Raw genomic sequence first — 17,182 nt, 5'->3', positions numbered from 1 at the left:
TTTTGGGCAGGAGGTAGAAGCGGGCGGTGCGGGGTTGTGGGACTATGAGGTTGGAGGCGGTGGATGGGAGGTCCCCTGAGGTGATGAGGTTATGGATGGTCTGGGAGATGATGGTTTGGTGGTGGGGGGTGGGGTCATGGTCAAGGGGACGGTAGGAGGAGGTATCTGCGAGCTGGCGTTTGGCCTCAGCGGTGTAAAGGTCAGTGCGCCAAACTACTACCGCGCCTCCCTTGTCAGCTGGTTTGCTGGTGAGGTTGGGGTTGGTACGGAGGGAGTGGAGGGCTGCGCGTTCCGAGGGTGAGAGGGTGGAGGGGGTGGGAGGGGTGTGGGAGTTCAGGTAGCGGTTAATATCGCGGCGGCAGTTTGCTATGAAGAGGTCGAGGGCAGGTAGGAGGCCAGCACGGGGTGTCCAGGTGGACGGGGTGTGTTGGAGGTGGGAGAAGGGGTCGTCAGAGGGTGGGCGAGAGTCTTGATTGAAGAAGAAGGCACGGAGGCAAAGGATCCTGGAGTAACCTTGTGCTGATGTCACAGAGCTGCACATCACCGTGTGTAAATAGCACAGTGTGGGTTGAGTAGAACTTTCTCCACCAGACCAAATTACAGAATAGTAATGCAAACACAAAGAAGATACATTTATCCTTAGATAAGGATACTATAAGCTATAGCCTGAGATATCCATGATTAAGTTGTATAGAAATAATTAGGGTAAATGTATGATAGATAATATCAGTTTTGAAGTCTAAATCTGAAGACATGTCTTGACATTGCGTCCTTCTCAATCAGTCTATTTCAAATGCAAAATTGTAGCGTGGCATCACACTACTTAATAAAATATTTTCACATAGCTTTCCTTATTATTTAATATTTTAAATATCTTCCCTAGGGCAGCAGCAACTAAAAGTAAAAAGGTCCATCTACCCTTTACAATGGGATAAATGTAGCGCAATTATTTTATATTTGTACCCTTACTGGACCTCTACTCAGAGTTAGTGCTGCGGTCTACAATTGCTAGGGCTATCTGCAGCAGGATCTGAGCTCAACCCTTTCTGACTCACAAATTATTATCAATTGAACTAATTGTTTCTACCTTCATGATATTCTGGAAGCCAACGTCATATAAAGAGACTATTCAAAGATTGTGATTTAAAGCTTTATTTTGAGCTAATTTCAATCAGGACTATTCTCCTGAAAACTTCTGCTCACTGACTTCAAGCTCGTAAATCCCACAAACTCTTAACCTTGAGTCTGTAGGCTTAACATAACCATCCAGAGGGAAAGAAACTACTGGGGAATGTTGCCTTCTATCAAGCAGCCTGCTTAATTTTAATAAATCTTAGCTATGCTGGAATTATATTTTAAAGGTCTGGGATTTCTCTCTTCAGGATATATTCTTGGCCACTTTAAGGAGCTTGTGAGAGACTAGGATTTGTTTTCTGTTGTAGCAAAAAATCATTAATGAGATGATTTAATAATCTTGTGATTTTAATAATAGGAATTTTAAAAAGCATTCAATTTCAAATGTTTTGTTTACAGCACCACCAGTTTTTGTACTGTAGAAGCACTTGGTAAAACTGACTGTTCAAAGTGCAGAAGTTGACCCCCCCCCCGAGAACTAAAACCGAAACACCAAAGAGATAGAACCACATCCTTTAATCTGTCAAAGGAGTATGAAAAGTGGTGCAATCTGCTTTTCAGCAACTTCTAGTGGTTAAATAAAACAAATCCCTGTCACTTACTTTAAAATCAACAAGCAATAATGTATTTATCTAACTCTAATAGCGAACAAACTAACTAAACTATTAACAAACTGAATAAATCCCTTTTAACTATTAACTATTCCTAAATAAAACAAGATTCTAATGTTTGCTGTTCCAACAAATACAAGTCCTACTCATATTAAAAAAAAGAACTTAGTCACTTGAAATTACAGCCAAGTTACATGTCTTCTGGAATGTTCTGTGCTTTCTCTGTCGACTCGTCTGTCAGGAATGCCTTTTCCATTGATTCTTCTGTTAGGAATATTGATTAGTTGTGCAGTTGATACTGTTTATAATTTAGGTGGTGTTTTCTCTCAGACATAGAGGAGGCTGTGAGAGCCAGCGATTCTCTCAGTCATTAGCTCTGGTAGATGGCAGCTCACTCTGGGGTCTTTGTCCAACTGTCCCCTTATTTTTATACCCTTGCATTTGAATATTTCTTACAATAGGATAGGTCCTATGTTGCCAATACTATCAGACTTAAATTTAATAGGTTTTTGGGATTTAAGTATCTGGTTCAAACTGATTGGCTAAATTCAAAAACCTGTTGCCTTGGTAGAAACCTCTGCTGGGCCTGTTAATCGATATGAATGTTCGAATTCAGGTGCTGAGTACTTGTAACCTTTAATGCTGCTGTTCACAGACATCATTTTAAATCTCTAAGCACAGAAAAAGCACATGATCTTTTAAAGGCACCATGCAATGTTTTCCCCCCAGCAATTTACAGCCCTAAAATTGAAATGTTTCCTATATTTAAGTTTTCTTGTAAAAGTTAAACGTAATGATTTGAAACTTAGAATACGCTTATTTTAGCCAAAGGTAATTAATTTTTTTTCTCATTTCTTTTACGCTGGAAGACAGCCAAATCTTTGCCTGGGGACAGAACACTTATGGCCAGCTTGGTGTTGGTATGGACAATGTGTCCCAGCACAGTCCTCAGAGTGTGATATCTCTCACTGGGATGCCAGTGGCACAGATCGCTGCAGGAGGAGATCACAGCTTCACCCTGTCTCTCTCTGGGACGGTGTTTGGATGGGGGAGAAATAATCACGGACAGCTGGGACTCAAGGACAAAGAGGGTAAGAAACTTTACAGAAACGGTTACCCCTCCTTTTTGCTTCTCTTTCTTCCATTTTCAAACAAAGCTTTGCATCCATCCAAAGTCAAAGAATCATTTAACAGTGGACCTAACTTTGTGTTTAGTGTTTAAGTTCATCAACTCTACTGGCCTCAAAGAAAGCTGCCCTCAATGAGTTAATGATTTCTCTGGCATAGGTTTCACCTTTCCTCATATTAATTCCAGTTTTGCATGCAGCAGCAGTGATAACATCAAGTCAGCCCAGCAGGCGTTCATTTTTAAACATTTTCACAGACTACAGGAAGCAACAAGCAAAATAGTGATTGGGATATAGGTATCAGATGAAACTGAACTATCATTAATAAAATTAAAACAATTTAAAAATCCATGGAATTTCACATGGAATGAAGAAATTTAGGATTCCATAAACATAAATTAAACTCCTCAGGGCCAGAGAATGTGTTCACCAATAATTCTTGCCAATTATGTTAAAAACTCAGGTAAGTCTTGATAAACAAGATGTAATACTTGTCAAATAGTTTTACAATGAAACTAGCTGTGTAAAAATCAGAAAGCTCTTGAACTGTGTAATTCCTAGGTCAATCCAGAGGGAGGTTACTTGTCGTGGGTCTGGAATCACATAGGCCAGATCATATAAAGATGATGGAATCTTCAAAAGACAATCAATTATCTCATGATCATCATTGCAGAAGCCAGCATCAGGATTTCCCAAATCTCTGATTTCAGCTGGCGTCCCAAATTTCCTAAATTTAATTTTCATCAGCTGTTACAGTCCCAACCCAGGGACAATAATCCTAAACGTCTGGGATAACAACTCAAGTGACATTACTACAATGTTACCACCTTGCTGTGTATCTCTGATTTACTTGAAACTTACTCAATTTGACAATTTACTTTTGTTTAAAATCACATGCATGCCAGCAATATTTTATTCTCATCATGTTTTGTTGACAAAGTCCTGGTGCAGAAAGACTCATAACAAAGAGCACTTTACAAGAGGATAATCCCTCTAATCAATCCTGAAGACTGATTGGAAAGAAGTTTATAACATTATTGAGTGGTGTAAGCCAGAATAGTAATGATTTACTTAATGGTTTTCATTTAGTGAGACAACTCTCCTTCAAAATACCCCAGAACAGGTATTTGCTTTGGAAATAGGAGAAGGAATGTTACTTCATCAATCTTTCAATCCATCTTACAGGCAGACAGAAGCCCAGCCACGTGAAGCTGTTGGATTGTAAGAAAGTTGTCCATATCGCTTGTGGTGAAGAACACACTGCTGTTCTAACAAAGGTTTGTTCAGAAGCACTCAAATCATCCCTATTCAGGTGGAGGACTATCCTAACATTGTAGGTGACAATTTGGGAGTTTTAGTACTGTTGCAGCCAATGTATAGAATCAAAGATTTCCTTTGAGATCAGATATAACATGTCCTCAATTCATTGTTCTTCCTCCAGGATGGGCTTGTTTTCACCTTTGGAGCAGGGAGTTATGGGCAACTTGGACACAACTCTACAGAGGATGAGACTAAACCACATCTGGTCGGTTATCTGTTTGGAAAGAAAGCTTCTCAAATAGCTTGTGGAAGGTGCGATCTGAAGACAAGAAATCAAATGAAGTGCAGCTATGTCTTTTTGATTCTTTCTTATGTAGGCACCAGAAAGATTTGAAATTATACAATACATTAGTCACCCAATACAGATTACCATCTACAGTGCAACTCCACCTGGTCAACTGTTTCATTATAATACAGTTCAGTGACAGTTTTATATTGTTACGGTCCACTTCTTTTTGGTGAATAAATAGTAGGATGGCACGGTGGTTCCGTGGTTAGCACTGCTGCCTCACAGCGCCAGGGATTCGGGTTCGATTCCAGCCTCAGGTGACTTTGCACATTCTCCCCATGTCTCTGTGGGTTTCCTCCGGGTAGTCTGGCTTCCTTCCACAATCCAAAGGTGTGCAGGTTAGGTGATTTGGCCATGCTAAATGGCCCATAGTGTTCAGGGATGTGTTGGTTAGATGCATTAGTCAGGGGTGAATATAGGGTGGGGGAATGGGTCTGGGTGAGTTACTCTTCAGAGAGTTGGTGTGGACTTGTTGGGCCGAAGGGCCTGTTTCCACACGGTAGGAATTCTAATTCTAATGGATCAGTGTGTGGTTTAAGTGTGGCAAGTCAACATTCAGGCTTTGAGGATCCTGAATGGAGAGCTAGATAACTGTGAGGCTTGGGAAAAATGGGTGGAAATCTGGAACAGCAGAGCTCTGGACTTCCATTGTGGAGCTCCAAGGGGCAATACTACTCTGGCTGGCCCCAGTAAGAAATCTTCTGTGAAAGTTTCACACCAGGTCCCACTAGTTTTTGACACTTGTCAAGCATAGCCTGGGGAGGTGACGTTGTAGCAATTTTACTATGCTAGTCATCTCTGACCCCGACCTTCTAGTTAATGTTCTGGGGACATAGGTTTGAATCCCACCGTAGAAAGTAGTGAAATTTGAATTTGTTTTTTTTTTAGAAAATGTTCTTAGTAAAAGGATGGCCTAATATTTGTGTTATGATTGTTGCAAAAAAACCCACCTGTTTCACCAGTGTCCTGAAGAGAAGTAAACCTGCCATTCATACTATCCTACATGTGTCTCCAGAACCACAGCCATGTGATTAACTGTTAGTTCGAGGAGGGCAATAAATGTTGGCCGAGCCAGTGATGCCTATATCCCATCAGTAAAGAGGAAAGAAATTGGCGTCAGAGCTAACAGTACTGAAATGAGAAGACAGTAAGAAGTGAATGGGAAATGGAACTGCTCCATTTTAATTAAACTTTCTTAATAATCAGTATGAGTAAATATTTAGAATTACTTGGCACTTTAAAGCACTGAGTTCCAAAGTTTCAAGACTAAGAGAAATTTTGCATTGTTTTGAGCTAATCTGCAAAGCAAAACCAGGCAAAACACTGAAAAGTTATGATGCGTTTGTTTTAAATAGTTACCACACACTAGTCTTCATTCCATCATCTGGTAAGATCTACTCCTTTGGTTGTGGAGAGAAAGGGCAACTTGGAAACAGAGACACCAAAGATCAGCTCGTGCCCCTTCCCATCAACATAATGGATATGGTCAACAAAAATGGAAATGGTGAGCAATGTAAAATTCTATTCCCCATTGAAATGATTAACATTAATGTTGATCTGTGGTGCAATATGTTGCAGTTTCAACCAGATTTCAATATTATATGAAATAACAAAATAAATCTAATCAGCTTCATGTGCCTGCAGGGAATTGAAAATTAAATGTAACTTTCAAGTCTGGGAACAACCATACCAGGATCTATAGACATAATTCAGTCCTCACTTTAAATACTCAATTTCAGTCCATATTTTTATTTACTTTCATGTTTTGAATTTTTATTGCTGTATTTAGAATGGAAATTCCCTATGTAAACATGTAATACTGTAATCTTTCCTTTCCCCTCCTGTGATGATACTGTAAATTCTTCAGTCAATGTGTAATTCTATAGGCTTTTTCCATTCCAAACATGGGCAAATGAATTTGTATTGGAAGAGGGTGATAGAAAAGGGTCAGATGTATAAAATGAACACATTACATCGGAAACAACAGGACAACACATACTTTGATTAACATTGTTGTCCACTTACTCGAAATGCATACATCTTGACAGGTCATACAACAGAGTCAGTTGTGAGAAGAATATTTGCAGGAGGAGATCAAAGCTTTGCAGCATGCAGCCGTGCAGTGGTAAGAATATATGTACTGCTTAAGTCACATAATGGTGTTGCAATAGTTCCAGTGTGCAAGACTGAACAATTGGAATGGACATTAATTTAGTTCAAAAATGTTTCAGATAGTTGTGTTTCATATTTGAAAATTGGCTTTTCCATTTTTAATTTAATTCCATTCCATTCATATAAACTAAAATGAAGAACTACAGATACTGGAAATCCGAAACGAAAACAGAAAGTGCTGGAAAAACTCAGCAGATCCGACAGCAGCTGAGGCAAGAGAAACAGTTAATGTTTCAAAATGTTCACTCTATTTTTCTCTCCAAAGATGCTGCAGGACCTGCTGAGTTTCTCCAGCGCTTTCTATTTTTGTTCCATTCCACTCAAGCCTTGCTTTGGCATCTGGGGATGTTTTGTCCTTTGTAGTTTTGTCACTAGTACTTTGCTATTGACTTCCACCCTCAGGGCAGGCAAGGGGACTAGTCCCAAGTCTACCTCATGGTGATAAACTCATGTGTTGATGTTGTTCTGAAACACACACTCTCCAACTGAGTTAAACAGAACTCACCCCATCCATCCATTTCATTTATAATTTCCTTAAATAATTATTTAATTAAGCTAAAAATGTAGTTGAAATGGATTCAAAAGCAATTTTCAAAATTGATTGAATATAGACGTGAAGGTGGGAGAATTGCAGGATTGTGGAGAAAGAACATTGTCTCTGCTGGAGAGAATTGATGTTTCCCATCAGTGCCCCTTGTGTGCATTTAATCCTCTTGGTTTAATTTTCTGTTCAGGATTTGGTATCCTCCACTGATCAATCTGCCCTCAATACTTTGAGGCGAATCTCGACAGTGGACAAATTACTGGAGCGGGAATTGAACAAAATCACTAGAAAGTAAGTTGCCTTCCTGAGAAATTCAGTTTGCCAACCTCAATTTCCATGCAATTCCTTATTAATACTGTTTATGAGTACCTTTTTATTAATCTCCTTTATGTAAACAAATGCCTAGATTTTTCCCATGGATGTTAATTCTTACATTCCCATTCTGATGTCAAAATAACAGATTATTTTAAGTCCAGTCTGTTGTGGTACATGGATATACACAGAATATAATCAGTAGAATCAAGAGTAGGCCAATTGACCATATTGGCCCAGTCTATCATTTAAATAAACATTTAAAAACAAGAGATAATTAACAAAGTCTACGTAGTACCATAGGCATTTCTCCATTACGAAAACAATGAGACAAATTAATGTCACAATATGGTGTGCTGTAAGGGTCGATGCTGGGTCCACTGTTTTTCATCTTTTCTATAAATGATATGGATGTGAATATAGGAGGTACGGTTAGTAACTTTGCAGATGATTCCAAATTGGTGGTATAGTGGACAGTGAAGAAGATTATCTCCGGGTACAACGGGACCTTCATCAGATGGGCTGTGGAGTGGCAGATGTAGTTTAATTTAGGTAAAGGTGTGGTGTTGTATTTTGGTAAGGTAATCAGGAAAAGACTTATAAAGTTAATGATAGGTCCCTGAGGAGTGTTGCCAAACAAAAGGACCTTGGAGTGCAGATGTATAGTTCCTTGAAAGTGAAGTCGCAGTAGACAGAATGGTTACAGCAGCATTTGGCGTGTTTGCCTTCATTGGTCAGAACATTGGGTATAGGAGTTGGGATGACATGGGGTGGCTGTACAGGACATTGGTGAGGCCAGTTTTAAAATGCTATAGGAAAGATGTTGTTACACTTGAAAGGGTACAAGAAAGATTTACAAGGATTTGCCAGAATTGGAGGGTTTGAGCTATGGGAGGACGCTGAACAGACCGGGGCTATTTTTCCTGGAGCGTTGGAGGCTGAGGGGTGACCTTATAGAGGTTTATTAAATCATGAGGGGCATGGATAGGATGAATGGCGGAGGTCTTTTTCACAGAGGCAGTGAGTCCAGAACCAGAGGGCATAGGTTTAAGGTGGAAGGGGCAAGGGACTTGAGGGGCAACCTTTTCATGTAGGGAGTGATGCACGTATAGAATGAGCTGCCAGAGAAAGTGGTGGAGGCTGGTACAGTTACAACATTTAAGAAGCATCAGGGTAGGTGTGTGAATAGAACAATTTAGAAGGATATGAACCAAATGCTGGCAAATGAGACTAGGTCCAGTTTAGGATATCTGGTTGGCATGGATGAGTTGGACCGAAGGGTCTGTTTCCATGCTGTACATCACTATGATTTTATGACTCTAATTCTGTTTGAATTTCAATTACAGGGCAATCATTCGGGCATTTTCCTCTCCTCAAGCACTATGTGGAAGTTTTCTGGATGTCAGGTAAACAGATTTGTTATTGCCTAATTATAAGCTCCAAAATATCCTAACTGAACTTGTTATGGATTCTATTTAAGTTCATTGCTTTATTCCCTTGGTCCAAACCAAAAGACAAGTTCCAAGTCTTTTTAATAGGATACATTTTATTTTCTGTCATTTATTTTGCTTAATCTTCTTGAGGAGGTTCATACAATGATGAAACTTTAATGCTGGAACAGCACAGCAGGTCAGGCAGCATCCAGGGAACAGGAGATTCGACGTTTCGGGCACAGGCCCTTCTTCAGGAATGGCCTGTGCCCGAAACGTCGAATCTCCTGTTCCCTGGATGCTGCCTGACCTGCTGTGCTGTTCCAGCATTAAAGTTTCAACTTTGATCTCCAGCATCTGCAGACCTCACTTTCCCTTCATACAATGAAACAAGCTGAGAGTTGGAGAAGCCAAAAACATTGTGTAACTTGGGGCAGCACGATGGCACAGTAATTAGCACTGCTGCTTCATAGCACCAGTGTCCCAGGTTCAATTCCATCCTCGGGTGACTGTGTGGAGTTTGCACATTCTTCTCGTGTCTGTGTGGGTTTCCTCTGGGTGCTCCGGTTTCCTCCCACAGTCCAAAGATGTGCAGGTCAGGTGAATTGGCCATGTTAAATTGCCCATACTGTTAGGTGCATTAGTCAGAGGGGAAATGGGTCTGAGTGGGTTACTCTTCGGAGGGTCAGTGTAGACTGGTTGGGCCGAAGGACCTGTTTCCACACTGTAGGTAATCTAATCTTAAAAAAAAAACTTGATTATGTTCAAGGCTGATTTTGTTATTGTGCCTGTCCTTCCTGTGCTATGTTGAATTGTCAAGCTTTGTTAAGAGATAGGTCTGTCCGGCCTTCCTCTTCTCCAACAGTCATGTTGACTTTGGGAATTAATTGACCAGAGTTTCCTTTCGACAAACACTTCCCACCCATTCAATTGCACCCTTAACTCTATCATTCTTCCAGAAATTGGGGTACAACTCATTTCAATATTCCAGGTATGGACCAGCATTATCTGCAGTTGAGAAGCTGCTTCTATTGTGAAGAACTCATGGGTGCTGCTTTGCCACAAGGTAGTTTAAGGATCCAAATGATTTCAAAATGTCAGAAGAAATTACAACACTGATCTCTTGTGCAGCTGCAACTTCCTTCATCCACCATTGTTGGCCATGCTTACAACACCTCTGCCCTAAGTTTTGGAATTTCTGCTAAAATAACTGTCTCTCCACTTGCCTCTTTTAAATAATTCCTTAAAAAAAAACCCACCCTTTTATCTAAGCTTTTGGATTAATTTTGTTTCCTTGACTTGGCGTCACATTTCTGTCCCATGACACTGCAGTGAATACTGGAAGTTTCATTGCATTTGAGGTGCTGTATAAAGGCAGACTGTTGTTGTTGATGCAGCAATGATTATACAGAATCAATTTCAATCGGAGAAGCTCTACTCTTCACAGGGACTAATAAAGTTAAATGATGACGATGTTGGATGATATTCCATGGGGGAGCCTTCCCTAATGAATAATTACCAGGGAGGAATGATATGATAGGGAAAGCGTTATTTAGTCATAGAGCTGTACAGGATGGAAACAGACCTTTCGGACCGACTCATCTGCACCAACCAGATAACCAAAACTGATCTAGTCCCATTTGCCAGAATTTGGCCATCTCCCTCTAATCCTTTCCATTTCATGTACTCCTTCAGATGCCTTTTAAATGTTGTAATTGTACCAGCCTCCACCACTTTCTCTGGCAGCTCATTTCATACACGCACCACCCTCTGCATGATAAAGTTACCCCTTAGGTCCCTTTTATATCTTTCCCCTCTCATCTCAAAACTTATGTCCTCTAGTTTTCGACACCCCTACCCTGTGAAAAAGACCATGCCTATTTACCCCATCCATGCCCATTTTGATTTTATAAACCTCTATAAGGTCGCCATCAGCCTCCAATGCCCCAGCCTATTCAGCATCTCCCTCTAGCTCAAACCCACCAAACCCTGCATCATCCTTAAAAATCTTTTCTGAGCCCAAGCTGTAAAAGAAAATCACTTTATCAGATCGCTTTATTGGGGTCAGTTAGCTCAGTTGGCTAGATGGCTGGTTTGTGATGCAGAATGATGTAAAAAGTGTGGGTTCACTTCCTGACAATACCATGAAGATCCCTCCTTCTCAACCTCATCCTATGACTGAGATGTGGTGACCCGCAGATTAAACCACCATCTTTCTCTAGTCCGAGAGCAACCATTTAGTCCTCTGGCACAAAGATAACTTTACATTACCAGGCGGTGAAAGTGAAAGATTCCCCAATGAAAGTGAATGTTTGAGTTCTGACACATTGTACCTCTTCCTGTTTCAAATGACTACATAGATTTGGTTCGACACGAGATGTTGTGAAACTTGAAAGAGTTCAGAACAGATTTACAAGGATGTTGCCATGGTTGGAGGATTTGAGCTATGGGGAGAGGCTGAACAGGCTGGGGCTGTTTTCCCTGGAGCATCTGAGGCTGAGGACCTGACCTTATAGAGGTTTACAAAATTATGAGGGGCATGGATCGGATAAGTAGACAAAAGTCTTTTCCCTGGGGTCGGGGAGCCCAGAACTAGAGGACATAGGTTTAGGGTGAGAGGGTAAAGATATAAAAGAGACCTAAGGGGCAATTATTTCACGCAGAGGGTGGTACGTGTTTGGAATGAGCTGCCAGAGAAAGTGGTGGAGTTTAGTATAATTGCAACATTTAAGAGGCATTTGGATGGGTATATGAATAGGAAGGGTTTGGAAGGATATGGGCCGGGTGCTGACAGGTGGGATTAGGTTGGGTTGGGATAGCTGGTCGGCATAGACGGATTGGATCGAAGGGTTTTTTTCCATGCTGTACACCTCTATGACACAAAGATACAGTACATCAAATATATCTACAGCAACATTAAATAAGCCAGTACAATATTGTATTGTTCCACAATGCATTAATAATCATTCTTGTTGTATATTTCAAAACAGCAAAGATGGCCATTTCAAAACAAATGGAGTGACGTCAGGCCTGGATTTGTCTGCAATATATCTGAGCTTCTTGAATTTGGCAAAAAAGTCCTTAACTTTGCAGGTAATGTTACTGACAATAGCGTCTCACGGTTTAAGGTGCTGGAAAGTTCTTTATTCCATCCCTAAACATCTCTGATTTAATGAAGGGGCTAAAGGGGAAGAAGACATAAACACAGTAACTATTAGTGAATAGGGTACCTATTGAGGTTAAGGAGCAATAAGACCCCTGGATCTGATGGACAGCATAGTAGATTTTTCAAGTAAGTAGCTACAGAACACTGGTAATAATCTTCCAAGAATCCTTAGATTGAGGGAGGTTGCTTCCCCTTGGGAGAGAGTCTAGGACGAGAGGACATAATCTCACGATATAGAGTCACGCATAATTCAGTCCTCACTTTAAATACTCAATTTCAGTCCATATTTTTAATGAGAAGAATTTTTTTTGCCTCAGAGGATAGTGAATCTGAGAGAGTTTTTTACCACTAAGGACTGTCAAGAGTTGGTCACAAAGTACATTCAGGCTGAGGTAAACAGATTTTTAATGTGTAATGGAATGGGATTAAGGCAGAAAAATTGAGCTGAGGATTATCAGATCAGCCATGATCTAACTGAATGGCGAACAGACTTGATGGGCCAAATAGCCTACATCTGCTCATGATCTAATCCTGAATATTCTGCCTGCAAGGCAAAAATGCTATGAGCAAATCCAAGACACAGCCCTTTCAGGTTCAGTGAGACACCATTTTACTGTGCAGGTAATGCTGGTAAGAAAACCAGTGGAATTATTGGATCTTTTATGGGATGTGGACATCACTGGCAAGACCAACATTTGATGCTCATCCTTAATTGTCCTTGATTGCCCAACTGGGTCATAAAAACAGGGCGGCTATGGGCCCCTCTTTAGAAAAGAGCACACAATGTACATTCAGAACCACGACAGCAGGAATGGAAATCATTCGGTTAGTAAAGCAAAATCATGTGGATGTTGGCCTTAATTGCAAGAGTATTGGAGCAGGGTGACTGAGGATTTCTGGGGTGCAGAAGTGGGGTGGGGAGATGTTATTAGTGAATCATTGACCCCCAATGGCCAGGAGCAGAGGAGAAGGGTGAGGCTCCAATGGTGGTGGTGATTGGAGGTGGGGGGGGGGGGGGGGTGGTGAAGTGGGGAAGTGGGCATAGTGGGATAATATGCTGGTAAAATGCTGAGAGAAGATGAAGAGGGACTCAGAGGGTTGGCGATGTGCCACCTTTGAATGATTTACAGCACAATGGATAGAATTCTAGCCTCTTAGGCAACCAAGGGATCAGGGGTGAATGCAGAAAAGTAGAGTTGAAACAGACTTCCCCCATTCCTATATCTTATGTTCTTACTTTATTGCACCAAGTGGATAAAGTGGCTTTTAGTTCTTGTCAAGGGCTTGCATTTCTGTTGCTGATGTTCACAATTTTACAGGTGAAGAATGCAGTCCAGAATAACCTGATCCCATCATTTCCTCGATCTCCAACCTGTGTGGAAACACTGCGAGTTTACATTATAATACCAGAACTCATTGCTGTCCTGGGAGAGTCAGAGGATTCAGCAACACTGCTCGAATCTTTAAACAGATCCATTCTCTCGCTTGAAGACAGTTGTTTTAAAATCCTTGGTAAGATTTTTAAACATTTTACTTAAGATTTAAATGCAATTAATGGATGCCGTTCAAAGAAAATAATTAAGAAATCAGCTGGAATTCTTATAATCCTAAAGTGGCAGTTCTGCTACAAATGTTTAACTGATTACAAAGTTCATCAAGGTGCGCTGACGTGTTGAAAGGTGCTATATAAATGCAACTCTTTCTGTATTTTTTATACTGCCTTCAGAGGCTGGATATCATGGGTGACAATGATTGGACAGGATGCTGAGGCAGTAATGCATCTCCTGATCAGAACTTTGGGGGAAATGCTACATTAAGACAGTCTCTGCTGAAGGTCAAACAGCTGATCCAGAGCTCTCTGGAGGAAAGTATCAGCAAATTAGCATGACTGTTAGAAGGATGGCACCCACTGTTTTATCTCTAAAGCTCATCATCCTGTTCATTATGATCAGTGACCAAGTAGGAGGCTGTGTTTTATTTTACATGAATATTTCCGTGTTGTTTCTTGACAGAACGTTGGTGGTGTACGATGCCTTATTATTTCTTCTTGCGCCTTGTGAGAATGTATCAGAAAGAATCACATCGCCTTCTTCAACTCACAATGACAGGCGCCTCACAATGCAATCCCCAACTACACAATTCACTAAAAATCTTACAAACACTCTACCAGGTGGGTACAAATATCTCTTGTTATTCTGGATCTTTATATGGCCTGTGTCCCTGATTAGGAACGATCTAATGGCTTTCTCATCTTCAGCTGAGTCCTGATCAGTGTCTCCAGTCATTCTCCTTGATACTGTAAATGTTGTTACTTTTCTTCTGTGTGTTTTCTTCTGTTCAGATGTTTTAAGAACATAAGAACTAGGAACAGGATGTGGCCATTCAGCCCCTCGAGCCTGCTCAGCCATTTAATATGATTGCGGCTGATCTCAACTCAGCTTCAACTCCACTTTCCTGCCAGCCCTCCATAACCCTTCAACCCATTGCTAATTAAAAATCTGCCTGTCTCTTCTGTAAATTTACTCCATGCCCCAGCATCCACCCTAGTCTGGGATAATTACTTTCCACAGATTCATGGTGGCTCAGTGGTTAGTACTGCTGCCTCACTCTGCCAGGGACATGAGTTCTATTTTACCCTCAGGCGACTACCTGTCTGTGTGGAGTTTGCACATTCTCCCCGTGTCTGCGTGGGTTTCCTCTGTGTGCTTCAATACAAAGATGTGCAGGTTAGGTGGATCAGCCAAGCTAAATTGCCCATAGTATCCAAGGATGTGCAGGCTTGGTGGATTAGACGTGGGAAATACAGGGTTACATGGAAAGGTTGGGATGCTTTTCAGAGGTCAATGTGGACTCAATGGGCTGAATGGCCTGCTTCCATACTGTAGGGATTCAGTGATTCATTACCAGTCTCTGTTACTTCATCAAAACCTCCAGTACCTTTAGTTAAACATGATTTGTCCATAACACAATTATGTTGGCTTTCACACTTGCCCAAATAACTATTAATTTTGCCCCAAATTATCATTTCATAAAGCTTTCCCCATACCCGGGTTAAGTGGGCTGGCCTGTAATTTCTGGGCTTTTTAGGTACAGACAGCCTATTGAATGGTTCCTCCTTGTCAAGTTTAAACACTTCACGTGTGTGAACTACCTCCTGTGCCCCCTCAACTTTCTCTCTTGCTAAAGGAAAATGCAAAATATTCATTTCATGCCTCAATCATGCCCCTTGCCTCCATGTGTAAATCCTCTTTTTTTTGGTCTCCTTTTTTTACCTCCCTTTTACTATTTGTATGCCAGTAACTTTTAAATTTGTTTTTATGTTAACTGCTGATTTCTTTTCATGCTATCTCTGCTTCTCGTTTGCCTTTTGAATTCCCTTTCAAACTTCCCAATAATCCTGCCAGCTGTGATATCCACCTGGCATCATCATAAGCAGATTTTTGTTTCCTCACCTTACTCTTTCTTCCATTTGTCATCCAGGATGCTCCGGGCTTATTTTCACTGCCTTTGTCTTTTGTGGGAATATATCTTGACCGCGCCCATAATATCCCTTCTTTGCGATTGGCCAGGGTTCCCTGACAGTTGCACCTGATACAATAATGATGGGTCAGCCTCTACTGCAAACCCAAACTGAAAGAAGGAAAAAATTGCCTTAGAGAGTTTTTGAAATTCATGATTCAAAGTCATTTACAGGTAGTTCAAGGATAATGCATGTTTCAGCAACGCAATTTGGCTATAACATCGCTGAAGAATTAGAAAATAGTATTTTTGTGAACGCTTACCTCTGTTTACAATAGCGCGATTCCAGTGGGGATTGGTTTGTGCACTTGGTTCTGTGCTTGCCCTGGTGTCCACACCCTTCCGCATTTGTGTGATGTCAGCTGTCAACAGAACATTTTTCTGTACACAGAGAGCAACTTTCTTACATTTTTAAAATGTATTAAATTTACTTTTGTTTCATTAATAAATATGATTTTAAACTTCATTCAGGCTGTGCTATACTTTATGTTAGACAATTGGATGATTTTGGATGAATTGTGAGTGATTTTTTTGCTAGCCTGCCCTTAACCCCCTTTTCCTATAAGTCCCATTATTTATATTAAGCGATTTCCTATTAAGCGAGGTTTCACTGAATGGAACTACGGTGTTATAGGAGAAGTACCTGTATTCCTATCAGGTATCCTTCACCTGCCACATAGCATGTTGTTGTGGTTCTGTTCGCCGAGCTGGAAGTTTTTGTTGCAAACGTTTCGTCCCCTGGCTAGGCGACATCATCAGTGCTTGGGAGCCTCCTGCGAAGCGCTTCTTTGATGTTTCCTCCGGTGTTTATAGTGGTCTGTCCCTGCCGCTTCCGGTTGTCAGTTTCAGCTGTCCGCTGTAGTGGTTGGTATATTGGGTCCAGGTCGATGTGTTTGTTGATGGAGTTTGTGGATGAATGCCATGCCTCGAGGAATTCCCTGGCTGTTCTCTGTCTGGCTTGCCCTATGATAGTAGTGTTGTCCCAGTCGAATTCATGTTGCTTGTTGTCTGCGAGTGTGGCTACTAAGGATAGCTGGTCGTGTCGTTTCGTGGCTAGTTGATGTTCATGTATGCGGATTGTTAGCTGTCTTCCTGTTTGTCCTATATAGTGTTTTGTACAGTCCTTGCATGGGATTTTGTACACTACATTAGTTTTGCTCATATTGGGTATCGGGTCCTTCGTTCTGGTGAGTTGTGTACAAAATACCATGCAAGGACTGCACAAAACACTATATAGGACAAACAGGAAGACAGCTAACAATCCGCATACATGAACATCAACTAGCCACGAAACGACACGACCAGCTATCCTAAGTAGCCACACACGCAGACAACAAGCAACATGAATACGACTGGGACAACACTACTATCATAGGGCAAGCCAGACAGAGAACAGCCAGGGAATTCCTAGAGGCATGGCATTCATCCACAAACTCCATCAACAAACACATCGACCGGGACCCAATATACCAACCACTACAGCGGACAGCTGAAACTGACAACCGGAAGCGGCAGGGACAAGCCACTATAAACAGCGGAGGAAACATCAAAGAAGCGC

At 41.2% G+C, this 17,182-nt stretch overlaps 1 protein-coding gene across 4 annotated transcripts in view; it reads left to right on the top strand.

Annotated features, from left to right (window-relative positions):
- Positions 1–17,182, top strand: part of LOC122539480 (probable E3 ubiquitin-protein ligase HERC4) — a 67,785-nt gene that overhangs the window by 15,079 nt on the left and 35,524 nt on the right. For all 4 annotated transcript variants that reach the window (XM_043674357.1, XM_043674358.1, XM_043674356.1 and 1 more), the window contains exons 4-13: positions 2,615–2,836; positions 4,058–4,149; positions 4,314–4,444; positions 5,837–5,985; positions 6,530–6,606; positions 7,388–7,488; positions 8,856–8,915; positions 11,930–12,032; positions 13,425–13,617; positions 14,118–14,275. In XM_043674357.1, the coding sequence (XP_043530292.1) occupies positions 2,615–2,836; positions 4,058–4,149; positions 4,314–4,444; positions 5,837–5,985; positions 6,530–6,606; positions 7,388–7,488; positions 8,856–8,915; positions 11,930–12,032; positions 13,425–13,617; positions 14,118–14,275 (1,286 nt within the window). The remainder of the gene's footprint in view (positions 1–2,614; positions 2,837–4,057; positions 4,150–4,313; positions 4,445–5,836; positions 5,986–6,529; positions 6,607–7,387; positions 7,489–8,855; positions 8,916–11,929; positions 12,033–13,424; positions 13,618–14,117; positions 14,276–17,182) is intronic.

Source organism: Chiloscyllium plagiosum, chromosome 32 (assembly GCF_004010195.1).
Source record: "Chiloscyllium plagiosum isolate BGI_BamShark_2017 chromosome 32, ASM401019v2, whole genome shotgun sequence".
Classification (NCBI taxonomy): Eukaryota; Metazoa; Chordata; class Chondrichthyes; order Orectolobiformes; family Hemiscylliidae; genus Chiloscyllium; species Chiloscyllium plagiosum.
Note: the sequence above shows the minus strand (reverse complement) of the source record. Positions and strands in the feature narration are given on the sequence as shown.